This window comes from Arachis hypogaea, chromosome 2 (assembly GCF_003086295.3).
Source record: "Arachis hypogaea cultivar Tifrunner chromosome 2, arahy.Tifrunner.gnm2.J5K5, whole genome shotgun sequence".
NCBI lineage: Eukaryota > Viridiplantae > Streptophyta > Magnoliopsida > Fabales > Fabaceae > Arachis > Arachis hypogaea.
This window is the reverse complement of record NC_092037.1, coordinates 3,647,639-3,667,770: the sequence shown is the minus strand read 5'-3', so window position 1 is coordinate 3,667,770 and position 20,132 is coordinate 3,647,639. Positions and strand designations below refer to the sequence as shown.

Sequence of the window (20,132 nt, the reverse complement as noted above, 5' to 3'; positions counted from 1 at the left end):
CCTCCTTTACGAAATTGTATGATAGAGTGTAATTTTTTTTACGTTAACACTAGGGATAGGGAGACAAAAAAAAAGTGAGATCTAACCTTATTTAATATTAATTAATTATTGAAACAATTAATGAATGCTAAATAAGGTAAGTTCTAGCTGTTTTTGGCTAATTTCTTTTGGTTACCAAATATTTTTAATTTTTTTATTAATTAAATTCTCTTTTCACTTAGTTTTTTTTTTTGGGATATATGCCATGCCATTATTATGAAAAATATTATTGGTTAACCACACCATTTGTAATTTCAGTCTTATCAATTACCTTGTATCTCATTTTTTAACACAGTAGTTCAATGCAGGAAGCATAATCTTATATATAATCCAGCATCACCACTGTTGAGTTTTCCATTACGTTCAGTAACATGATCTACCTCTTTTGACAATGCTGTGTCTTCATTGTTAATACCGGTTACTTGTGCCACAAGTTTCTCTTCATTCTCAGCTTGTTCCTTTTGCTGTGTTATCTTCTTTTTGTTTCCTCTTCCCTGTGCAAGTCACTCACAAAAAATACTCAACTTTTTTTTTTTTACGTAACACGCGGTTTTAAATATAGTTGATATTATACGATGATCCTACTTTAGATTATATAGGTAATTAATTTCCATAAAGACTAGTTTCCGAGTTTGCTTTGGTCTCACTTTTGCTTTTTGAATACTTTGTTTGATCCTTCAAAGAAGAATATGAAAAAGAAGTAAAGAGAAAACCCAGTATTGCACTCCACGCGATGCCAAAGTCCTTTTGCTGAGGAATCTTTATGTTTGTATCTCACTATATGCCCATTATTGCTGAATACCTTGCAAGCATTATTACACTATTGCTCTCTCTTCATTACATTCTGAGAATCCAATCACGCACTGATTCATTTGCTGTTGTTGTGATCGTCATATCATGGCTGAAGCACTTCTTGTTGGACCTTTAGTATCTGGCTCCATCAACCTTGTTCTTAACAGGCTCATTTCACCTGAGTTTGTCAACTCGGCGGTGAACAAGAAGCTGAACCGCGAGTTGGTTGAGAGGCTCAAGACTGCTCTCTTGGCTGCCAAAGCTCTGGCTGCTGATGCTGAGCAGAAGCAGTTTGGAAACGAACTTGTCAGGGAGTGGCTTGATAGTCTCAGGGATGCTGTCTACACTGCTGATGACTTGCTGGACCGTGTCTTCATCAAAGCTCAAATTCGCAACAAGGTATGCGTTCCCCTTCCTCTCCGCCTTAATAAATCTGCTAGGAAGAGGGTGACTAAGATAAACGAGGTGGTTAAAAGAATAGAAGATCTTCAGAAACTTAAAGATAGCCTTGGTCTCAAAGAGATTCCAACGGGTAGCTCCTCATGGAAACCTCCATCCACTTCTCTTGTGAAGGGGAAGGTGTACGGCAGGGATGGTGATCAACAGGCACTAATCCAGATGCTCAATGACAACAATCATCATAACTTGTCCGTCATCTCTATTGTTGGTATGGGCGGTGTTGGTAAAACTACTTTAGCACAATGCCTGTACAACAATAAGGATTTGATGGACGGAGTTGATCTGAAAGCATGGATTTGTGTTTCTGAAAATTTTGATGTCGTTGAGACTACAAAGAATGTTATAAAGGGGATCTCTTCTGGTGTTTGTAGTCTTGACAGCTTTGATTTACTTCAACAAGATTTGAAGGAAAAACTGTCAGAAAAGAAGTTCTTCATTGTTTTGGATGATGTTTGGAGTGAAGATGCTCACAAGTGGAATAGTTTTATCACCCCTTGCCAACATGGGACAAAGGGAAGCACTATTCTCCTAACTACCCGCAATGAAAATGTAGGTCGAATAGTCCAACACTATCACTCTTACACTCTCAAGGAACTGTCAGACGATTATTGTTGGTCTATTTTTGCGGACAATGCATCCTTTCCTGAATCAAATGGGAGCTCAGAACTGGAAGGAATAGGTATTGTCGAGAGGTGTGATGGCTTGCCGTTTGCTGCAGAAACACTTGGACGCTTGTTGCGCTCAGAGCGTCGTGCTGAAGAATGGAATCAAATACTATCGAGTGACATTTGGGAATTTCCTATGACATACAGTAAGATCGTTCCTGCGTTGTTAATAAGTTACTATCATCTGCCTGCTCATTCAAAACGTTGCTTTGTTTATTGTTCATTGTATCCCAAACATTATAAACTTGATAAAGATGAATTAATCTTGCTGTGGATGGCTGAAGATCTTTTACAATCACCAAGGAGGGGACAGACTCTAGAAGAAGTTGGTTGCGAGTGTTTCGATGGCTTGGTTTCAAGACTATTCTTCAAGCAGGTCGAGAATGATGATGAGAAGTATTTTGTGATGCATGATCTCATGCATGACTTGGCAACTTTTCTTGCTGGAGATCTTTGTTGTAGATTTGGTGAAAAAGAAGAGGTGAGTATTCTAACTCGGCATTTGGCATACAATCATTCAATCCCTGAGAAAACATGCTCCTCTAGTAAAATGAAATCTTTGAGGACATTATTGTGTATCAATGATAGATCTTATATCTGGGAAGCACCTGCAATGTTACTATGTGACATATTGTCCAAGAATAAATACTTGAGAGTTCTGTCCTTTGGTAGACTCAATATCTTTCCTGATCCAATAGATAAATTGATCCAACTGCGCTATTTGGATCTTTCTTGGAGTGATATTGAGGTATTGCCTGAGTCAATATGCAATTTGTGTAATTTACAAGCATTAAAGTTAAAAGATTGTTCAAGGCTGACTATGCTGCCCAATGGAATGTATAAGCTTGTGAATTTGCGGCATCTTAATATAAGAGGTACTCCTCTGAAAGAAATGCCAAAAGAAATGGGCCAATTAAAACAGTTGCACATCTTAAGTAACTACATCGTAGGCAAGTCTGAAGACAATGGAATCCAAGAGCTAGGAGGGCTTTTAAATCTTCATGCATCACTTGAGATTGTGAATTTGGAGAATGTGGTTGATGCCAATCAGGCAAGGAATGCAAGGATAATAGATAAGAAGCACATTGAGGAGTTATTGTTGAAATGGTCTTCAGGTGATGATACGGTTTCAAACACACATAGTGATGAACAAGACATACTCCAGGGCTTGCAACCGCACCGTGTGTTGAAAGTGTTAGAAATTGATGGATACAAAGGTACAATATTACCAGATTGGATGGGGCATTCCTTGTACCAAAACATGACAAGTGTATCTCTCAAGTCTTGCAAGAATTGCTGCATGCTGCCTTCACTTGGACAGCTGCCTTCTCTTAAGTCCCTGTGCATCGAAAGTTTTGATGAGCTGAAGAGAATTGGCAAGGAGTTTTACAAGAATGAAGGCCATCAACATTCTTCACCTATTGCACCGTTTCCCTCACTGGAGCGTTTGCAGTTTCACAACATGCCATGTTGGGAGGAGTGGCACTTACCTGACTCAGAAGCCTTTCCTCAGCTTAAGAGCCTTCAAATAACAGATTGTCCAATGTTAAAGGGAGATATGGTTAATCAGGTATTAATGAGAATCGTTTTTTCCTCATCAGATGTTTCCAAAGTGCGAGAACTGGAAATATTAGATTATGAAGGATTGTATAAAAAGATGAGACTTGTTGGGGATAGTTTAACAATGAGTGGATTTGAATCTGCGGCGGAGTATGCATTTAAGGCAAGGATCATCCACCATCTAACTTCCCTCCAACAAATACAAATCTCAGGGTGTTCGTCTGTTGTATCCTTGGGGGACAATTGTTTACCCAAATCATTGCAAAAGCTCGTAATCTTGAGTTGCAGCAAACCGGAATTCCCGCAGCAACAACAGAAGTGTGATTTGGTCGATCTACAAATATCTGAAAGCGGTGATTCACTGACCTCATTGTCGTTGGATGCCTTTCCCAATCTCCAGAATCTCCAGATATACAAGTGTTCAAATCTGGAATCAGTTTCAATGTCAGAGCCACCACACGCTACTCTTCAACGTCTCTCCATCAATTGGTGCCACAAATTTGTGTCATTTCCGGAAGAAGGACTGGCTACGCCCAACTTGACTCATCTCGATGTTAGCAGGTGCTCGAAGTTGGAGGCGTTGCCACGTGGCATGAATAGTCTTCTCCCAAATTTAGAGTCTCTGGACATACGAGGTTGCCCAAACATTTGCAGGTGGCCAGAGGGTGGTTTGCCGCCTAACCTGAAAGAGCTAAGTGTACAAGTGAGGGGCCTATCATGGTTGGGCAACTTGGACAACCTCACTCGTCTCACCGTCTCAGGTCGTTACAGTGGGAGGATAATAAAGTCATACCCAGAGGTGGATTCGCTGCCTCGCCTTCCCTCCCTTGCCACTCTACACATCCAAGAGTTTGATGAACAGGAGACATTGGAGTGCAACGAGCTTCTCCGCCTCACCTCCCTCCAACAACTACACATTTCATACTGTAAGAGGCTGAAGAATATGGAAGGAGAAAATCTGCCTCCCTCTCTCTTACTCCTCAAAATTTACGACTGTGGTTTGCTGGGCGAACACTGCAAGAACAAGCATCAACAAATTTGGCCCAAAATTTCCCACATCCCCACCATTGAAGTCGATCACGTCCAAATTTTCTGAGCAGGTAATTCTCTAACCTTCATGTTTCTCATGCTACCACAATTAAATTCACACATGCATAAATTTCCTTTTCCTGCGAGTCAATTTTTTTTTCTCTTTCTTTAAACAACATTAACCACTTGAACTAGTATGCATAAATTTCCTTTTCCTGCGAGTTATAAAATTGTGTTTCTGTTTTTGTCAATTCTTTATGATCATGGAGTCGCTGTTGTTCCAAGATTCATGTAGGATAGTGAAAAGAATCAGCATGCATAAGGTGTTAAGTTTTTTGCCCATAGATTGAATCTTATATGAAATAAATAGTAGTAGATGCCTATAATAAGCTATTTCTAATACTAAGAAAAGGTTCTATAATAATAACTATTTCTTCCTTTTTGGATTTGGGGACGTTATCAAACAGATTTCCCAAGGTGATGAAGGTATGTAGCTAACGCAGACAAGATTCAAAGAATATGCTTTCCATATTTGAAGATGATAATCATGTACCTGAAGTAGTCGAAGAAGTTGTAGTGAGTGCAGTTTGTACATATATCAAACCGATCAGTGTCATTTAAAACTTTTCACCGTTGACTCTAAAATCAAATCAATAATCCAACATTGTGTTCATGAGGTTCTGACATTATTGTGTGTGTGGTTTTTGTGATGAAAAACACTAAGTCAAAATATTTTTTAATTTGTGTTTCAGGAAGTACATATTAAGGTCTGGTAACCATATCTAAATTATCTTCATTCAATCCAAAGTTCATCAGAAGAGGTGCTCTGTAATTTTAGCTTCAGGTTGGTGTAGATTCCTTTCCTCCTTGCAATTTACTTTTCCTATTTTTATTGGAGTAATAAAAAAAGATGATAATAGGTTGGTTTGAGAAGGAATTATATGTAGTTCAGGGAAAGGTGGTGTTTCTACTTTTCTTATTTTTTAATGTATATGCTAAACTAAATGTGCTATAAATATAAACTTAATTTTGGTTCTTTAACTGCTGCTAAAGCTGTTACAATGCCAAAACTGCAAATCAGTGGTGGAGCTTGTAACTTTAAACAAAAAAGATGTAACATTTCTAATGCATTCAAGTTTATTACATGAATTTATAAAGACCTCTGCAATATCGTTATTCATTAATAAAATCTGTGATCAAAGACAATCTTAATAATCTTTCTCCTTGTTGAAGAAAATATTAGGTCGGGGATTTGAGTGTTTGATCGCTTGTGGATTCTGCTGGGAGTGTCAAGCTTACTAGCTCCTCTTTTGAAAATTATGTGAGTTCTTAAACTACACGTCTAGTCTAATAATTGATTTTGTTTGTTCAAGCATTTCATGAAGATGATCATACTTTTACTAAATTGATAATTTAAGTTTTTCAATTTTGTGATCATACTCGAATAACATGCACTTCGGTATGGATTAGTTTGATGTAATGGACCTCAATTTTCATTACCATATTGTTGCTAGAATGATAATTCTTTTTCTTCTTTTTGGGTTGATTATGCAGTCACTGTAAGTCTGCAGTTGGGGAGTGGTTCAATGGTAGTTTGGGCTGAAATTTCGATAGCAAGTTCTGAATGTACTTTTTTGTTCCGAATGATTGGAGGATTAAGATAAGATTTGGAGGGTGATATATGGCTTCGGTGCGTAAAGTAACTCTGGTTTTGTAATTTTTTCATGTTTTTGGTTCACATTTATATGCTATGGCGCTTGATTGTTTTGACTTAATGTAAGCATTTGATTTGTTTACTTATTTGAGATTCTCTTGTATTCTTACTTAATTATAGTGGTACTTCTTTTTTGGTCTGAATGACCAGTAGTTTTTACCTCTCACATTAAGAGGATTTTCCACGTTAAAATTTTGGTCTTGTATTTCTATTTTTATTTTTTTGGCTTCTGTTATTCGATCGCTGTCAGTGTTTTGTGTATTGTTATTCCAATTATTCTCTCAAGCAGCTATTCCAATTGATGAGGCATTTACCAAATCAATGTGTCCTGTTTTTAAAATTGAAAAGTTTTGCTAATTTGTGTGTTTTTGCAACAGAAGAAGTTCTTCTCTTCGAAAAAGAAGAAAGAAAGAAAGAAAATACTTGCACAATTTTATATGAGACATTATATATGAATTATGTTTTATTAACTGTTACGCTTGTCATGTCCAGTGACTTGTATAATAGAGTGTAAATTTTGTTATTAAATTCTCTTTTCACTTTGTTTTTCTAATATATCGCCATTATTATGGAAAATATTATTTGGTTAACCAAACCATTTGTAATTTCAGCCTTATCAATTACCTTCAATCTCAGTTTTTAACATTGTACAGTAGTTTAATGCAAGAAGCATAATCTATATATAGTATAATGCCAATGAGCAGTGAAAAGTTTGGCACTTATGTTTCATGTATTTAACACCAAGTGAAATTAACACATTACAAGTTACAAAGGACCTGATCTCTCAAACCTTACCAAAACCTCAGAATTACAAGCTTATGACACATAACACTCTTTTAAACCAAAATAGTTTTACATTGCAACATCCATAGCTCTATGTTGCCCTGCGTTACTCTTTGAACTAATAATCTTGGACACAGATGATGCTGCTTTAAACCTCTTAGTCCTCATTCTCTTCTTGCTCTTTGCTAATCTCTTCTCCAAATCCTTAACCCTTTCTGTCAAATCTGATATCACTTTCAATTGTTCATTCCCAGCATCAAGCAATCTGTCCATCATATTTCTCAGCTTCTCATTTTCTTCCAATAATTCAGCATCACCTTTGTTGAGTTTCCACTATGTTCAGCAACATGATCTAACTCTTTTGATAATGCTGTGTCTTCATTGTTAACACTGGTTACTAGTGCAGCAAGCTTGTCTTCATTCTCATTCGGTACTTGCTGTGTTAAGTTCTTTATATTCTCCTCTTCACTATGTGTCACCAAGTTCTGCAGCGCTTCTCGCGGACTCCACAGTTGACAACTCAGCTTTATTTCCAGTTTCCTCTTCACATTTCAATTTCTATATCTTGCTGCGCATCGCCTTTCAAGATCTCAGTAACACATACCTGAATAGTATCCAACTTCAGCAGGAGCCTCATTATATTCTCTCCAAGTGCGATCCTCTGCTTCTTATCATTTTGTACATCAGAAGAGTGCTCAAACGCTTGAATAGAAGCTTTGACATTAGTCAACTCCTTACTGACTAAGGCTATCTGCTTCAATTTCTTCAATGGCTCTGATCTCCTCACTTGGTAACCGTGATACACAGCTTGAATTAAAATGGCAGCATCAACATCTGATAAAGCCTCTCTCTCCTATCCGCCTTTGCCGGTTGAGTTGCTCGAGTCGGCTTACTAGCCTCTTCCATCATCTTCTCTTCTCCATTTTGTGCCTTCTTTTCTTCATTATCTCCAACTGAACAATTCTCATCTGCACCCTTGTCTCCATCGGTCTTATTTTCAGTCACCTGAATGGTTTCCTCTTTTGGTTGAACTTCCTTGCTGACATCTGCTACATTCAGAAGGCTTGAATCCGGCTGCGCTGCGCTACAATAGAGAGATTGAGAGACACTATATATAGCAAAGGTCACCTAACAGCCTGATGGCTAGTTATCAAATATAATAGCATAACAGCAACTAACCTATTGCTAACTACCATTTTCATTCTCTTCACTAAAAAAGACATCACTGAATTCTTTGCTGCCGGTTCAAGAGTAAGACAGGCTGCTCCCGCCATGAATCGGTGACATAATATTGATCCCATTCTCATGAGTTTAGCGTGTATGCATCTCAGTTAGTTAATTAGAGGAAAGATATCTTACTTGTAATTAAATTTCAAACATATCCAATGTACTATCCATCCTAAGGTGTAATGCAAGTTTATGATTAGATTGATTTATATGCACTTCATCACAAGATGCTGTCTCTGTCTTTTCCACTAATTAATGAAATTAATAATGCATCAGCATTTACTAATATAGTTTAAAAATAAATAATTTTATTTTTTAATAAAAATAGTACTCTCATTAGTATTTTTTTTTGTGCAGCACACACATTTAAATCTAGTATATTATAAATTAAAGAAAAGTGGTTGCAGCACATAAAACATAAGTCAAACGATCCTCCAGACCAGTAACGAAGAAAGAAGTAATTAATGGAAAGTTGCAAAGGAGAATTCACCGTAGCGATGCTTCAATGGTGTGTCTTTGACCACTTAATACCATTCTTCCAACTTTCCATACATATGCTTAGCTGGTGTTCATGTATGTCTTCTTCATATCAACATCAAGAAACTTTCAAAGGCTATCCATCCCTAATCACTCAACTACCATTGCCATTGTCATTGCCATCGTCATCAAATATCTGCCAAGCTGCTATATCATGCATAAATACATACATCTTTTTTTCCAAAAATTAGACATAACTAGAATGTGACATGCGCGATGCGCGGGACGGTAAATTAATAATAGTATATAATAAATATTAAAAATTATTATGTTTTGTAGAATTAAATGAAATATGTATAAACTAAAAATAAATTTAAATGATATTTTATTTAAAAGAAATGGTAGTACAAAGTATTTGGATGTTGGAATTGATTTTTGCATTTGGTTTAATTGATGGAATTGGTCTTCTTATGTGACACTCGTCTTCTTTTTTTTATTGGTTGCTGTTAGAGTTGTTGCTTTTTTCTTTCTGTCATAGGTTATTGTGAAGGCATGTTCCTTATGAATTGGTGAGTTGTGTGCACTTTCTTTTGTGTTGTTTGCTCCCTCTTTGCATGTATGGTCTTCTTCCGAAAATGTGTCTTGAACTTGTATCGTTTTTTTTCTCCTCAACCTTTTGATAGGTATATGATCTTCTTATGATGATATTAGTGTTGGCGAAGTTGGTTCCTATAATCAATGAATAATATAAATTAGAAATAAAAATGATGTTTTAAATAAGTGATTTTTTTAGTATTACTTGTTTTATTTGTTGTAATGGGTGTTGCTGTTCAGTGTTTTTAGTTGGAACAAATGTCTTGGTAACGGTGTATTGTTGAAAACCTTCTTTGAGATTAAACTCATTTAGTTTGACTTCAAAAATAAGTGTGAGGTTGCACAAGTTTTTCAATTGGGGTGATGCTTCAAGATCATTACTTTTCTGGAGTGTGATTAGATTTGAAGCAGTTGTGTCCAACAATTTTTTTGCTTCGCCATCAAATAATACAAAAGTTGCTGTAGCACTTTGATCTAAAACCTTTAATTGAATTCTGAACCTAAAATAAGTATTAGGTTTATAATTGCTAAAATTGTAAAGATCTTTTCCTATTCCAATATTCCATTTATGTTATCATTAGGTATATTGTATCTGAGTAAGAATGAATGTATGATGCATGTTGTGAGATTTTTTTGTCATACCTGATAATCAGATTCCCATTGCATAGCATTAGATCTTGAATAGTTATTCGATTTCTAATCATTCTACTCTGAAGATTTGTGTTGGCATTGTCTTGGCTTGGTATCTCCATTACTTCTTCATGTTTAGGAATTTTTTTATATTTATTAAATTGAATAATTAAATAAATGAATTAATTTTTGAGAGATTTATTAGTTATGAAATACCCATAAGTCAGCTGTGTGAATTCTTCAATTTCTGGATTGATATAGATTTTTGTACTTGAAGTTGTGCTAACCTAATAATCACCTAATATTATAATATAATAGGTTATATAAAATAAGATTGTGTTGTATTGTGTCAATTAATGTATTATATAAAATATAATTTTTTGAACTAAAAAAACAATAAATTAAAATTTTTTGAAAAAGATCATACCTTTATATTCACTAACCAATGTTGACGTGAGTGCAACAATTTTTTGGCCCTTAATTTGTGTTGTAATTTCTTTATTTATCTGATTTGAGAGATTTCTCCACAACTTGACTTTTAACACGATGTTCCTAAAATTAATAGTATTTTGTTAATAACTATATATCTAAATGAAAAATGAATTGGTTGTATATTTTTTTACTCTTTGAGTATCAATTCCATTTTTCGTATTTTTGTGGGTTTTCCTTTAACATCTACTTGTTCTTCTTCTCCTATTGCATGCAGTTTTTCAATGACATCTACAATAAAAAAACAAAAATGTGTTGATTTTTTTTAATAAATTATTTTTAATAAGAATAATTGAAATAATATAAAATAAAATTACATGTTAAAATTTGTCTTTGACCCACTCTGTCAGATAATGTTTCAAGTGATGCAAATTTAAAATAGTGTTGGAGAATGTTCAAAACTGGATCTTTGATTTCTTTCACAATAGTTGTTATTAAAAAATTTGTTTTCATAGTACCTTTAATTGCTCTATATAAATCATTTGCATCTTCTATTTTCAATTTTTTTATAGTATAAATTTTTTCTTCTTCTAACAAATTTTTGAATTTGTTTATCATATTTTTCTTCACAATTACATGAAGAGGTGTTCCCTCCAGTGTTAGTAAATCATTGTTAACAATTAGTTAAAAAAATGATTGCGTTTATTTTTTAAATTATTAGAAAAAGAACAATGATTATCAAATTGAGAGAAGTTTAACTTTAACAATATTAAAATATAATTATATATAAAGTATTATAAAATAATATTAAAAGTATAAAAAACAAAAATAATTAAAGCATTTTTTTAAATTCAATTTAAAAACAGAATAAATTTGTTTATTTTGTACCTTTTTATATAATATAATCATTTCTAAGAAAAGAGGCTCCTCTTTATTTTTGGGTGTTAATGTTTTTCACAAACGAACTACGCGAACTTTGATAAACCAATTGTCCGTATGTTTGGTTATATTATCCAATGAATGATGCTCCATTGAGTAAGTTTGAGATGTTGTATAGTTTGGAAAGAAATTTCTTATGGTAAATTTGATGTTATTTTAAAGAATAGTGATTAGAGACTTATATAAGTAGTTCAAATAGTATATAATTTAAATATTTGTAATGTAAAATATATTATAATTAATAATATTATTATGACATTTATTATATGGATATTTATTACATTTAATGATTGAGTTTATAGAAATTAATAAATTAATTATTGGTGTTATAAAATTATTATATTATTTATAATGGTAAAATATAATAAATATAAGAATATAGATTTAATATCTTTATAGGTTACAAACTTAATTTCAAAATTTATAATTTAAAAAGACTTAGTTGAAGAATATTTGTATATTATATGAATTTAATAAAAAATTTCTAGATTTATATGGACTTAATAGAAAACTTTTAGGTTATTTGCAAATGTTTAAGTTTTAGGAAGTTTTAGAATACTTCACCTACATGAATGAAATACACCCGATGCTTGGTGTGACTATATGATACTCTTTTTGTATTGTAGAGATCTAAAGTTGAGACCTATGTTCGCTGAAATAATGGCAGTAGTGAAGTAATATGCAATAATAAATTAATTATTAGTATAATAAATTTATTGTATTATTTATAACGATAAGATATAATAAATATAGGAATATGATTTCAATGTCTTTATATGTTACAAATTTAATTTCAAAAATTTTAATTTAAAAAGACTTGATTAAAAAATATTTATATATTATATAGACTTAATTAAAAATTTTTAGACTAATATTAATAAAAAATATTAGTCCTTAACGTTTCTCTTTGAATAATTAATATATACTACTGTACCGAAAATGGCAAAAAGTTTATTAGCAGTAATTCAAATACTTGGCACGAATTTTTTTCGTTGGACGAATTTTCTTAGTTGAGTGATAGCCTTTGAAAGTTTCTTGATAGTTTAAAACTGTGGGGTTGGGTACTGTAAGAATCAAGATGCATGATGGTGTCGTAAGAACCTTAAAGGATGTGAGACATATTCCAGACTTGCGGAAAAATCTGATCTCCATAGGTTTGTTGGAGAAAAATGGTTGCAAAATAGTTGCGGAAAATGGGGTACTGAAAGTTGTTCGTGGTTCTTTGGTAGTGATGAAAGGAGTTCGTCACGGTAATCTTTATTCCCTTTTGGGGACAACAGTTATAGGTGAGTTAGCAGTTGGAATCGGTGGAAGTAGAGATCAAACAGATTGCACGAGAATATGGCACATGCGGCTTGGACATATGTCAGAAAAAGGTCTATCATTGCTTTGTGGACAAGGTTTGCTGAAGAATATGAAGAAACCACAAATGGAATTTTGTGAGCATTGTGTGTATGGAAAGGCACATAGGGTGAAGTTTTCTACAAGCAAGCATAAAAGCAGAGGGTTGTTAGACTACGTGCATACTGATGTTTGGGGCCCGGCTAAAGTTACTTCCAAGGGTGGTTCCAGGTATTTTGTTACTTTTGTTGATGATTATTCCAGGTATGTTTGGATTTACTTCCTCAAACATAAGAATGAGGTATTCGATACTTTTAAGCGATGGAGAGCAATGGTTGAAAACCAAACAGGTAGGAAGCTGAAAACTCTACGATCTGATAATGGCACAGAGTACACGGATGGGGCTTTCAAGGAGTTTTGTGACCGAGAAGGCATTACAAGACACTGGACAGTTAGAGAAACACCACAACAGAATGGAGTCGCCGAACGACTGAATCGTACGCTACTTGAGAAGGCAAGGTGTATGCGCTCTAATTCTGGGTTAGGCAGAGAATGGTGGGCAGAATCGATTGCTACAGCTTGCTACATAGTGAATCGATCCCCACATTCTTCTCTAGATGGAGACACACCTTATAAGGTATGGTCAGAGGAACATGCAGATTACGAGAAACTCAGAGTCTTTGGATGCACAGCCTACTATCATGTTAAAGATAATAAGCTTGATGATAGAGCTAAGAAGGCAATCTTTTTGGGGTATCCAAGAGGGGTTCAAGGCTATCGCCTCTGGAGTGTAAATGATTCTAAGTTTGTAATTAGCAGGGATGTTACCTTTGATGAACGATCTATGGTAGCTTTGTCTAAAGATGTGGTGCCAGATGATGGTGATGTTGGAAAAACTTCAAATACTCAAGTGGTGGAGATAGAGTCTAAATACCAACAAATAGACTCTAATAATGTTCAGGTGGAGCATCCTAATGCTACTCGAGATGACGCAGAAGATGAACTTGATCATGAGAAAATTCAGCGAGAAAATGCACATGCATTACAACAGCAGCAGCAGGATTCTTTGGCATCTACTAGGCCAAAGAGGAATTATAAATTTGTTCAGAAGTTCGGGTCAGACAAGCCTTTGAGACATTATGGGCAGCTAAACCTGGTAGATTATGCACTCTCAGTGGAGGATGATGAGCCGGTCACCTTCAAACAGGCTATCAAAGACAAAGATAGAGAGAGTTGGTTTGTCGCTATGGAGGAAGAGATGCAATCTCTTCATAAGAACAAGACATGGGATGTGGTCCCATTGCCCGTGGAAAAAACTGCAATTGGTTGTAAGTGGGTGTATAAAAGAAAAGAAGATCCTACTAAGTCAGATGGTACAAGATTCAAAGCTAGGTTAGTAGCAAAGGGATTTGCACAGAAAGAAGGTGTTGATTACAATGAGATATTTTCTCCTGTGGTGAAACACACTTCCATAAGGGTGCTTTTAAGTCTTGTTGCTCATAGTAATCTTGAGTTGGAACAACTAGACGTGAAGACTGCATTCTTGCACGGTGACTTAGAGGAAGAAATCTACATGTATCAACCTGAGGGTTTCAAGGTTGAGGGTAAAGAAAGTCAGGTATGTCGCTTGAGGAAATCGCTATATGGATTAAAACAATCTCCTCGGCAATGGTATAAGCGATTTGACTCCTTTATGTTAAAACAAAGTTTTTCCAGAAGTAATTATGATTGTTGTGTATACATTCGTAAGCTTCCTGGAGGTGATTATATCTATCTTCTATTGTATGTGGATGACATGCTTATTGCCTCTAAGAGCAAGGTAGAGATAGATATGTTAAAGGTTCAACTTGGTAAAGAATTTGAAACAAAAGACTTGGGTGCTGCACGAAAAATATTAGGCATGGAAATTAAAAGAGAGAGATCAAGCCAAAAATTGTTCTTGAGCCAAAGAGGATACATTGAGCGCGTCATTGAAAGGTTTGAAATGAAAAATGCTAAATCGGTGGTAACGCCGTTGGCTCCACATTTTAGGCTCTCTGGTAAACAATCTCCCACAACAGCAGAGGATAAGGCTTACATGGAAAATGTACCTTATGCTAGTGCAGTCGGTAGCCTAATGTATGCTATGGTATGTACACGCCCAGATATTTCACAGGCAGTCAGTGTTGTTAGCAGATTCATGGCAAACCCGGGTAAGGCACACTGGGAAGCAGTCAAGTGGATATTAAGATACTTGAAGGGTACCATTGACACAGGTTTATGCTTTAGTGGAAAATCATGTCAAATCAGCGGCTTTGTTGATTCTGATTATGCTGGTGATCTAGATAGAAGACGTTCTACGACTGGTTATGTATATAAAATACAAGGTGCTCCAGTTAGTTGGCGATCGATGTTACAAGCTACAGTGGCACTATCTACTACAGAAGCTGAGTACATGGCAGTAGCAGAAGGGGTGAAAGAAGCATTGTGGCTAAGAGGTCTTCTAGATGATTTGGGGTTGAAGCAAGATTGCGTGAATCTGAGTTGTGATAGTCAAAGTGCAATTCATTTGGCTAAAAATCAGGTTCATCATGCTCGTACCAAGCATATTGATGTTAGATATCACTTCGTGCGTGATGTTATGGAGAAAGGTGACATTTCTCTTGTAAAAGTACACACGGATGAAAATTCCGCTGACATGTTGACTAAAGTGGTGTCAGGAAGCAAGTTCCAACACTGTTTGAAATTACTCAATATTGTTCCATGTTAGGCAGTCATTGTCAAATGATGCAACCGAATACGAATACAATTCTTTGATCGTCCAAAATTTGCATAGATTTCAAATTGTGAACGAGGTGGAGAATTGTGAGGGAGAGAGAAAGAAAAGGAAGGCTAAGAAAAGGAAGGCTAAGAGTTATTATAGGAAAGTTTTGTTTCTATCCATTGAAATTATAGCATATAACCACTATATAAACGTTTGTAGAATTTCAATTCAATCATCATCAACAATAACAACTATATATATTCACATCTTCTTTTCATATTATTATTATTATTTTATTTTATTTCCTTTTCTCTTTAATAATTATATAGCGAGTGCATTATTGTGAGTAGTGTTCAATTTCATATTACTTTGTAGCTATTAGAAGTCAAAATTCCGCTGCAGACTCAACAATTAACCACTTGAACTCATATGCCAACTGCAAAATTTGCATTCTTTTCTTTCATTTATCGGGAAAGCTCTCAGTTTGCAGTTCTAGTTAAAGAAATATCCTTTCTTACTCTGGGAAACCGTCATTGTTATCTGTAATACTTGTTAACTCTCATATTTTATTCAAAAAAATCGCATTTTTTGTGTATCCAACAGTTGGGTGTTTATTTTTAAACAAATGGATCAAATTTAATATTTTACAATCTTCTGCGGGTAGCTTGTGCACATATCGAGATGTAATCCTATACATTGGCTACACATCTTCATTTAATTGCAAGTTCATTTGAGGTGGTAATTAAGCTGGATTCATGTATTAGGAAACAGAAACTCTGTGTTTTCTGATTTTGGCTTCAAGTTATTGAAAAGCAAAGACATGGTGGAGAAAGTTGGTGGCACTCATTATTGAAAAGCTTTGGTTGTTGTTGGTATATTTTTCTATTCCTCTCTATAATTTTCTTTCTTTTTTGCTTTTTGCTCAGAGAAAAAATAAATCATAACTTTATTTGTGGAAAGAAAATAGTTACAAAATTGTGTTTCTGTCTGTCAATTCTTGATGATCATAGAGTTAGCTGTTGTTGCAAGATTCATGTAGGATAGTGAAAGGAATCAGCATGCATAAGGTGTATAAGTTTTTTGCTCATAGATTGAATCTTACATAAAATAAATAGTAGTAGATGCCTTTAATAAGCTATTTCTAATACTAAGAAAAGATTCTGTAATAATAACTATTTCTTCCTCTTTGGATTTGGACACGTTATCAAACAGATTTCCCAAGGTGACCAAGGTACGTAGCTAATGCAGTCAAGATTAAAAGAATATGCTTTCCGTTTTTGAAGATGACAATGATGTACCCGAAATAATAAAAGAAGCTGTAGTGATGCCATCAGCAACAATGTCATTCCTATCAACTTCACTCAATGGTGTGTGCAGTTCTGTACATATATCAAACCAATTGTGTTCACGAGGTTTTCACATAATTGTGTGTGTGGTTTCTGTGATGACTGATGACAAACACTTTAAGTCTTAGAAATATTTTTTAATTTGTGTTTCAGGAAGTACATATTGAGGTTTGGTAACCATATCTAAATTATCTTCATTCAATCCAAAGTTCATCAGAAGAGGTGCTCTGTAATTTTAGCTTCAGGTTGGTATAGTTACTCCTTTCCTCCTCACAATTTACTTTTCCTATTTTTGTTGGGAGAAAGAAAAAGAGATGATGAAAACTTGATTTGAGAAGGGATTAGTTATATGCAGTTCAGGGAAAGGTGGTGTTTCTACCTTTCTTATTTTTTTATTGTACATGCTAAACGAAATGTGCTATAAATATAAACTTAATTTTGGTTCTTTAACTGCTGCCAAAGCTGTTACAATGCCAAAACCTCAAATGAGTGGTGGAGCTTGTAAATTTAAACAAAAAGATGTAGCATTCTAACGCATTCAAGTTTATTACATGAATTTATAAAGACATCTGTAATGTCATTATTCATTAATAAAATCTGTTATCAAAGACAATCTTGATAAACTTTACCTTGTTGAAGAAAATATTAGGTCAGGACTTTGAGTGTTTGATCGCTTGTGGATTCTGCTGGGAGTGTCAAGCTTACTAGCTCCTTTTTGAAAATTATGTGAGTTCTTAAACTACACGTCTAGTCTAATAATTGATTTTTTTTGTTCAAACATTTCATGAAGATGATCATACTTTTACTAAATTGATAATTTAAGTTTTACAATTTTGTGATCATACTCTTCGGTATGGATTAATTTGATGTAATGGACCTCAATTTTCATTACCATATTGTTACTAGAATGATAATTTTTTTCTTCTTTTTGGGTTGATTATGCAGTCACTATAAATCTGCAGTTGGGGAGTGGTTCAATGGTGGATTGGGCTGAAATTTCAATAGCAAGTTCTGGATGTAATTTTTTGTTCTGAATGGTTGGAGGATTAAGATAAGATTTGGAGGGTGAGATATAGCTTGTGTGTGCTAAGTAATTCTGGTTTTGAAAACTTTTCATGTTTTTGATTCACATTTATATGCTGTGGTGCTTGATTGTTTTGACTTAATGTAAGCATTTGATTTGCTTACTTATTTGAGATTCTTTTGTACCCTTAGTTATTATAGTGGTTTTTCTTTTTTAGTCCGAATGACCGGTGGTTTTTACCTCTCACATGATGAGGGTTTTCCGCGTTAAAATTTTGGTCTCTTGTTTCTATTTTTATTTTTTTGACTTCTGTTATTCTATGGCTGCCACTGTTTTGTATATTGTTATCCCAATTATTCTCTCAAGCAGCTATTACAATTGATGAGGCATTTGCCAGATCAATGCGTTCTGTTTTTGAGTTCCTCTTCTTTCGAGATCTCAACCTTCACCCAGCCTGATGATTCCTCAGAAGATTGAACCTCTTCCTGCTCTTCCATCTGCTGTTTGGGCTCTGGTTGAGTGTCTTTTGCAGCAACACTACATTCCTCTTCTACAGCGGGTGGAACTGTTTCAGCCTTAACATGCTTCACAAGTTCGGATTCTATTGTTCCTTCTTGATCAAGAAACTCCACCGGAAGCTCCATCATACGTTCCATATCTTTATCACGCTTCACAGATTTGGACTCTATTGTTTCTTCTTCATCAAGCAATCCATTTGGAAGCTCCATAATAGGTTCTACTTCCGCCTCTTCATGATCTGGTTCATGCTTTAAAATTTCTGTTCCACCATCCATGTTGAATTCAGATGCTGCAATATCCTCATCAAGTGGTGCTTCATTTGGTGCCACATTAGGTTCTGCTGCCACGTTCAATGCCGGATCAAGTGGTGACTGAAACAAAAAAAATAACGAAACAAATACATACTTTTTATGCAACATTTTATTACCAAATCAAGGTATATTGAAAAGAAATTGCTGATTTGATATTAAGTAAACAGCATCAGTAACACATACCTGAATAGTTTCCAACTTCAGCAAGAGCCTCATTATATTCTCTCCAAGTGCGTTCCTCTGCTTCTCATCATTTTGTAGATCAGAAGAGTGCTCAAACCCTTGAATAGAAGTTTTGACATTGGTAACTGCGATACACAGCTTGAATTAAAATGGCAGCATCAACATCTGATAAAGCCTTTCTCTCCTATCCGCCTTCGCTAGTTGGTTTGCTCGAGTTCTTTCCTTCATTCGGCTTGCTAGCCTCTTCCATCATCTTCTCTGCTCCATTTTGTGCCTTCTTTTCTTCAGTATCTCCACCTGAACAATTCTCATCTGCACCCTTGTCTCCATCGGTCTTATTTTCAGTCACCTGAATGGTTTCCTCTTTTGGTTGAACTTCCTTGCTGGCATTAGCTCCAAATCTACATCATTCCTAATCAGTGCTGTCACAACCTTGTTGATTCTTCCTGGTATAGCTTTAAGCATGAGGCTCATAGATATCTCAGGAAGACGGTACGCTTTTTTTTTTGGTTTGGCAGTTTAATACCTGTTTAGTTGTGTATTTCTGTTATCATTTTGAAGACACTTTGGGGATCTCAAAATTTAACCCTTCAAATTGGCCACCAGAGTTGGCTAAATACTTGCTTCATGAAATGGAAGGTTCAAATTATGATACTTTGAAAAAAGTACACTTTTTAAGCATCTTTCTATTTGCTTCTGTTTGTTGTCTACTTGTCAAAAACAGATTCCTTAATATGCAGGCAACTACTACTCGCCACGATTCCTGTGTTGATAGTCTCGCTTATGCTTTTGTTTCTGGTGCTTTAAGATGGCCTATGGACCAATTCCAAACTTACTCTGCTCTGAGATTTTTCCAACAAGGGTGTGCAGCCTCTGCATAGCTATATGCGCTCTAGTGTTATGGATTGGAAGCATAATTGTCACATGCACACTGCCTGTGATGCTCAGTTTAATCGGACTCGCCGGTTTCTTTGGCATATATGCTGTTGCTTGTTCCAACTCCTGGATATTTGTGTTCCTGAAGGTTCCAGAAACAAAGGGCATGCTTCTGCCAAGAATCTGTGACAAAATATTGATCTCATTCTCATGAGTTTAGCGTGTATGCATGCATGTCAGTTAGTCAGTTAGAGAAAGATATCTTGGTTGTAGTTCAATTTCAAACGTATACGTACCATCCTTCTTAAGGTGGAATGCAAGTTTTTTTTTTCCAAAGTTAGGAGAGACTCGAACCCCCGAGACCTCTAGGTAAGGATGGGGAGATTATGCCATTTGAGCTATAACTCATTGGCAAGGTGGAATGCAAGTTTATGATTGCTTGATTAGCTTGA

General features: G+C 35.1%; 1 protein-coding gene across 6 annotated transcripts; it reads left to right on the top strand.

Moving 5' to 3' along the window:
- Nucleotides 1-831: 831 nt before the first annotated feature.
- On the top strand, nt 832-6,447 carry LOC112733561 (putative disease resistance RPP13-like protein 1). Of its 6 annotated transcripts, none has more exons than XM_025782578.3 (5): nt 832-4,615; nt 5,012-5,030; nt 5,297-5,388; nt 5,788-5,865; nt 6,099-6,447. In XM_025782578.3, exon 1 carries the CDS (start codon nt 937-939, stop codon nt 4,609-4,611), a length of 3,675 nt encoding a protein of 1,224 aa, XP_025638363.1. In that variant the 5' UTR covers nt 832-936; the 3' UTR covers nt 4,612-4,615; nt 5,012-5,030; nt 5,297-5,388; nt 5,788-5,865; nt 6,099-6,447. The 6 variants fall into 6 exon arrangements, with proteins under 6 accessions (XP_025638363.1, XP_072069480.1, XP_029146870.1 ...); XM_072213379.1 differs by having other exon boundaries at nt 5,778-5,865; XM_029291037.2 differs by having other exon boundaries at nt 5,012-5,120.
- Nucleotides 6,448-20,132: the final 13,685 nt, after the last annotated feature.

Bases quoted from the DNA above. Each gene is read 5' to 3' on its own strand.
- LOC112733561 (XM_025782568.3), top strand. From the start codon at position 937: ATGGCTGAAGCACTTCTTGTTGGACCTTTAGTATCTGGCTCCATCAAC.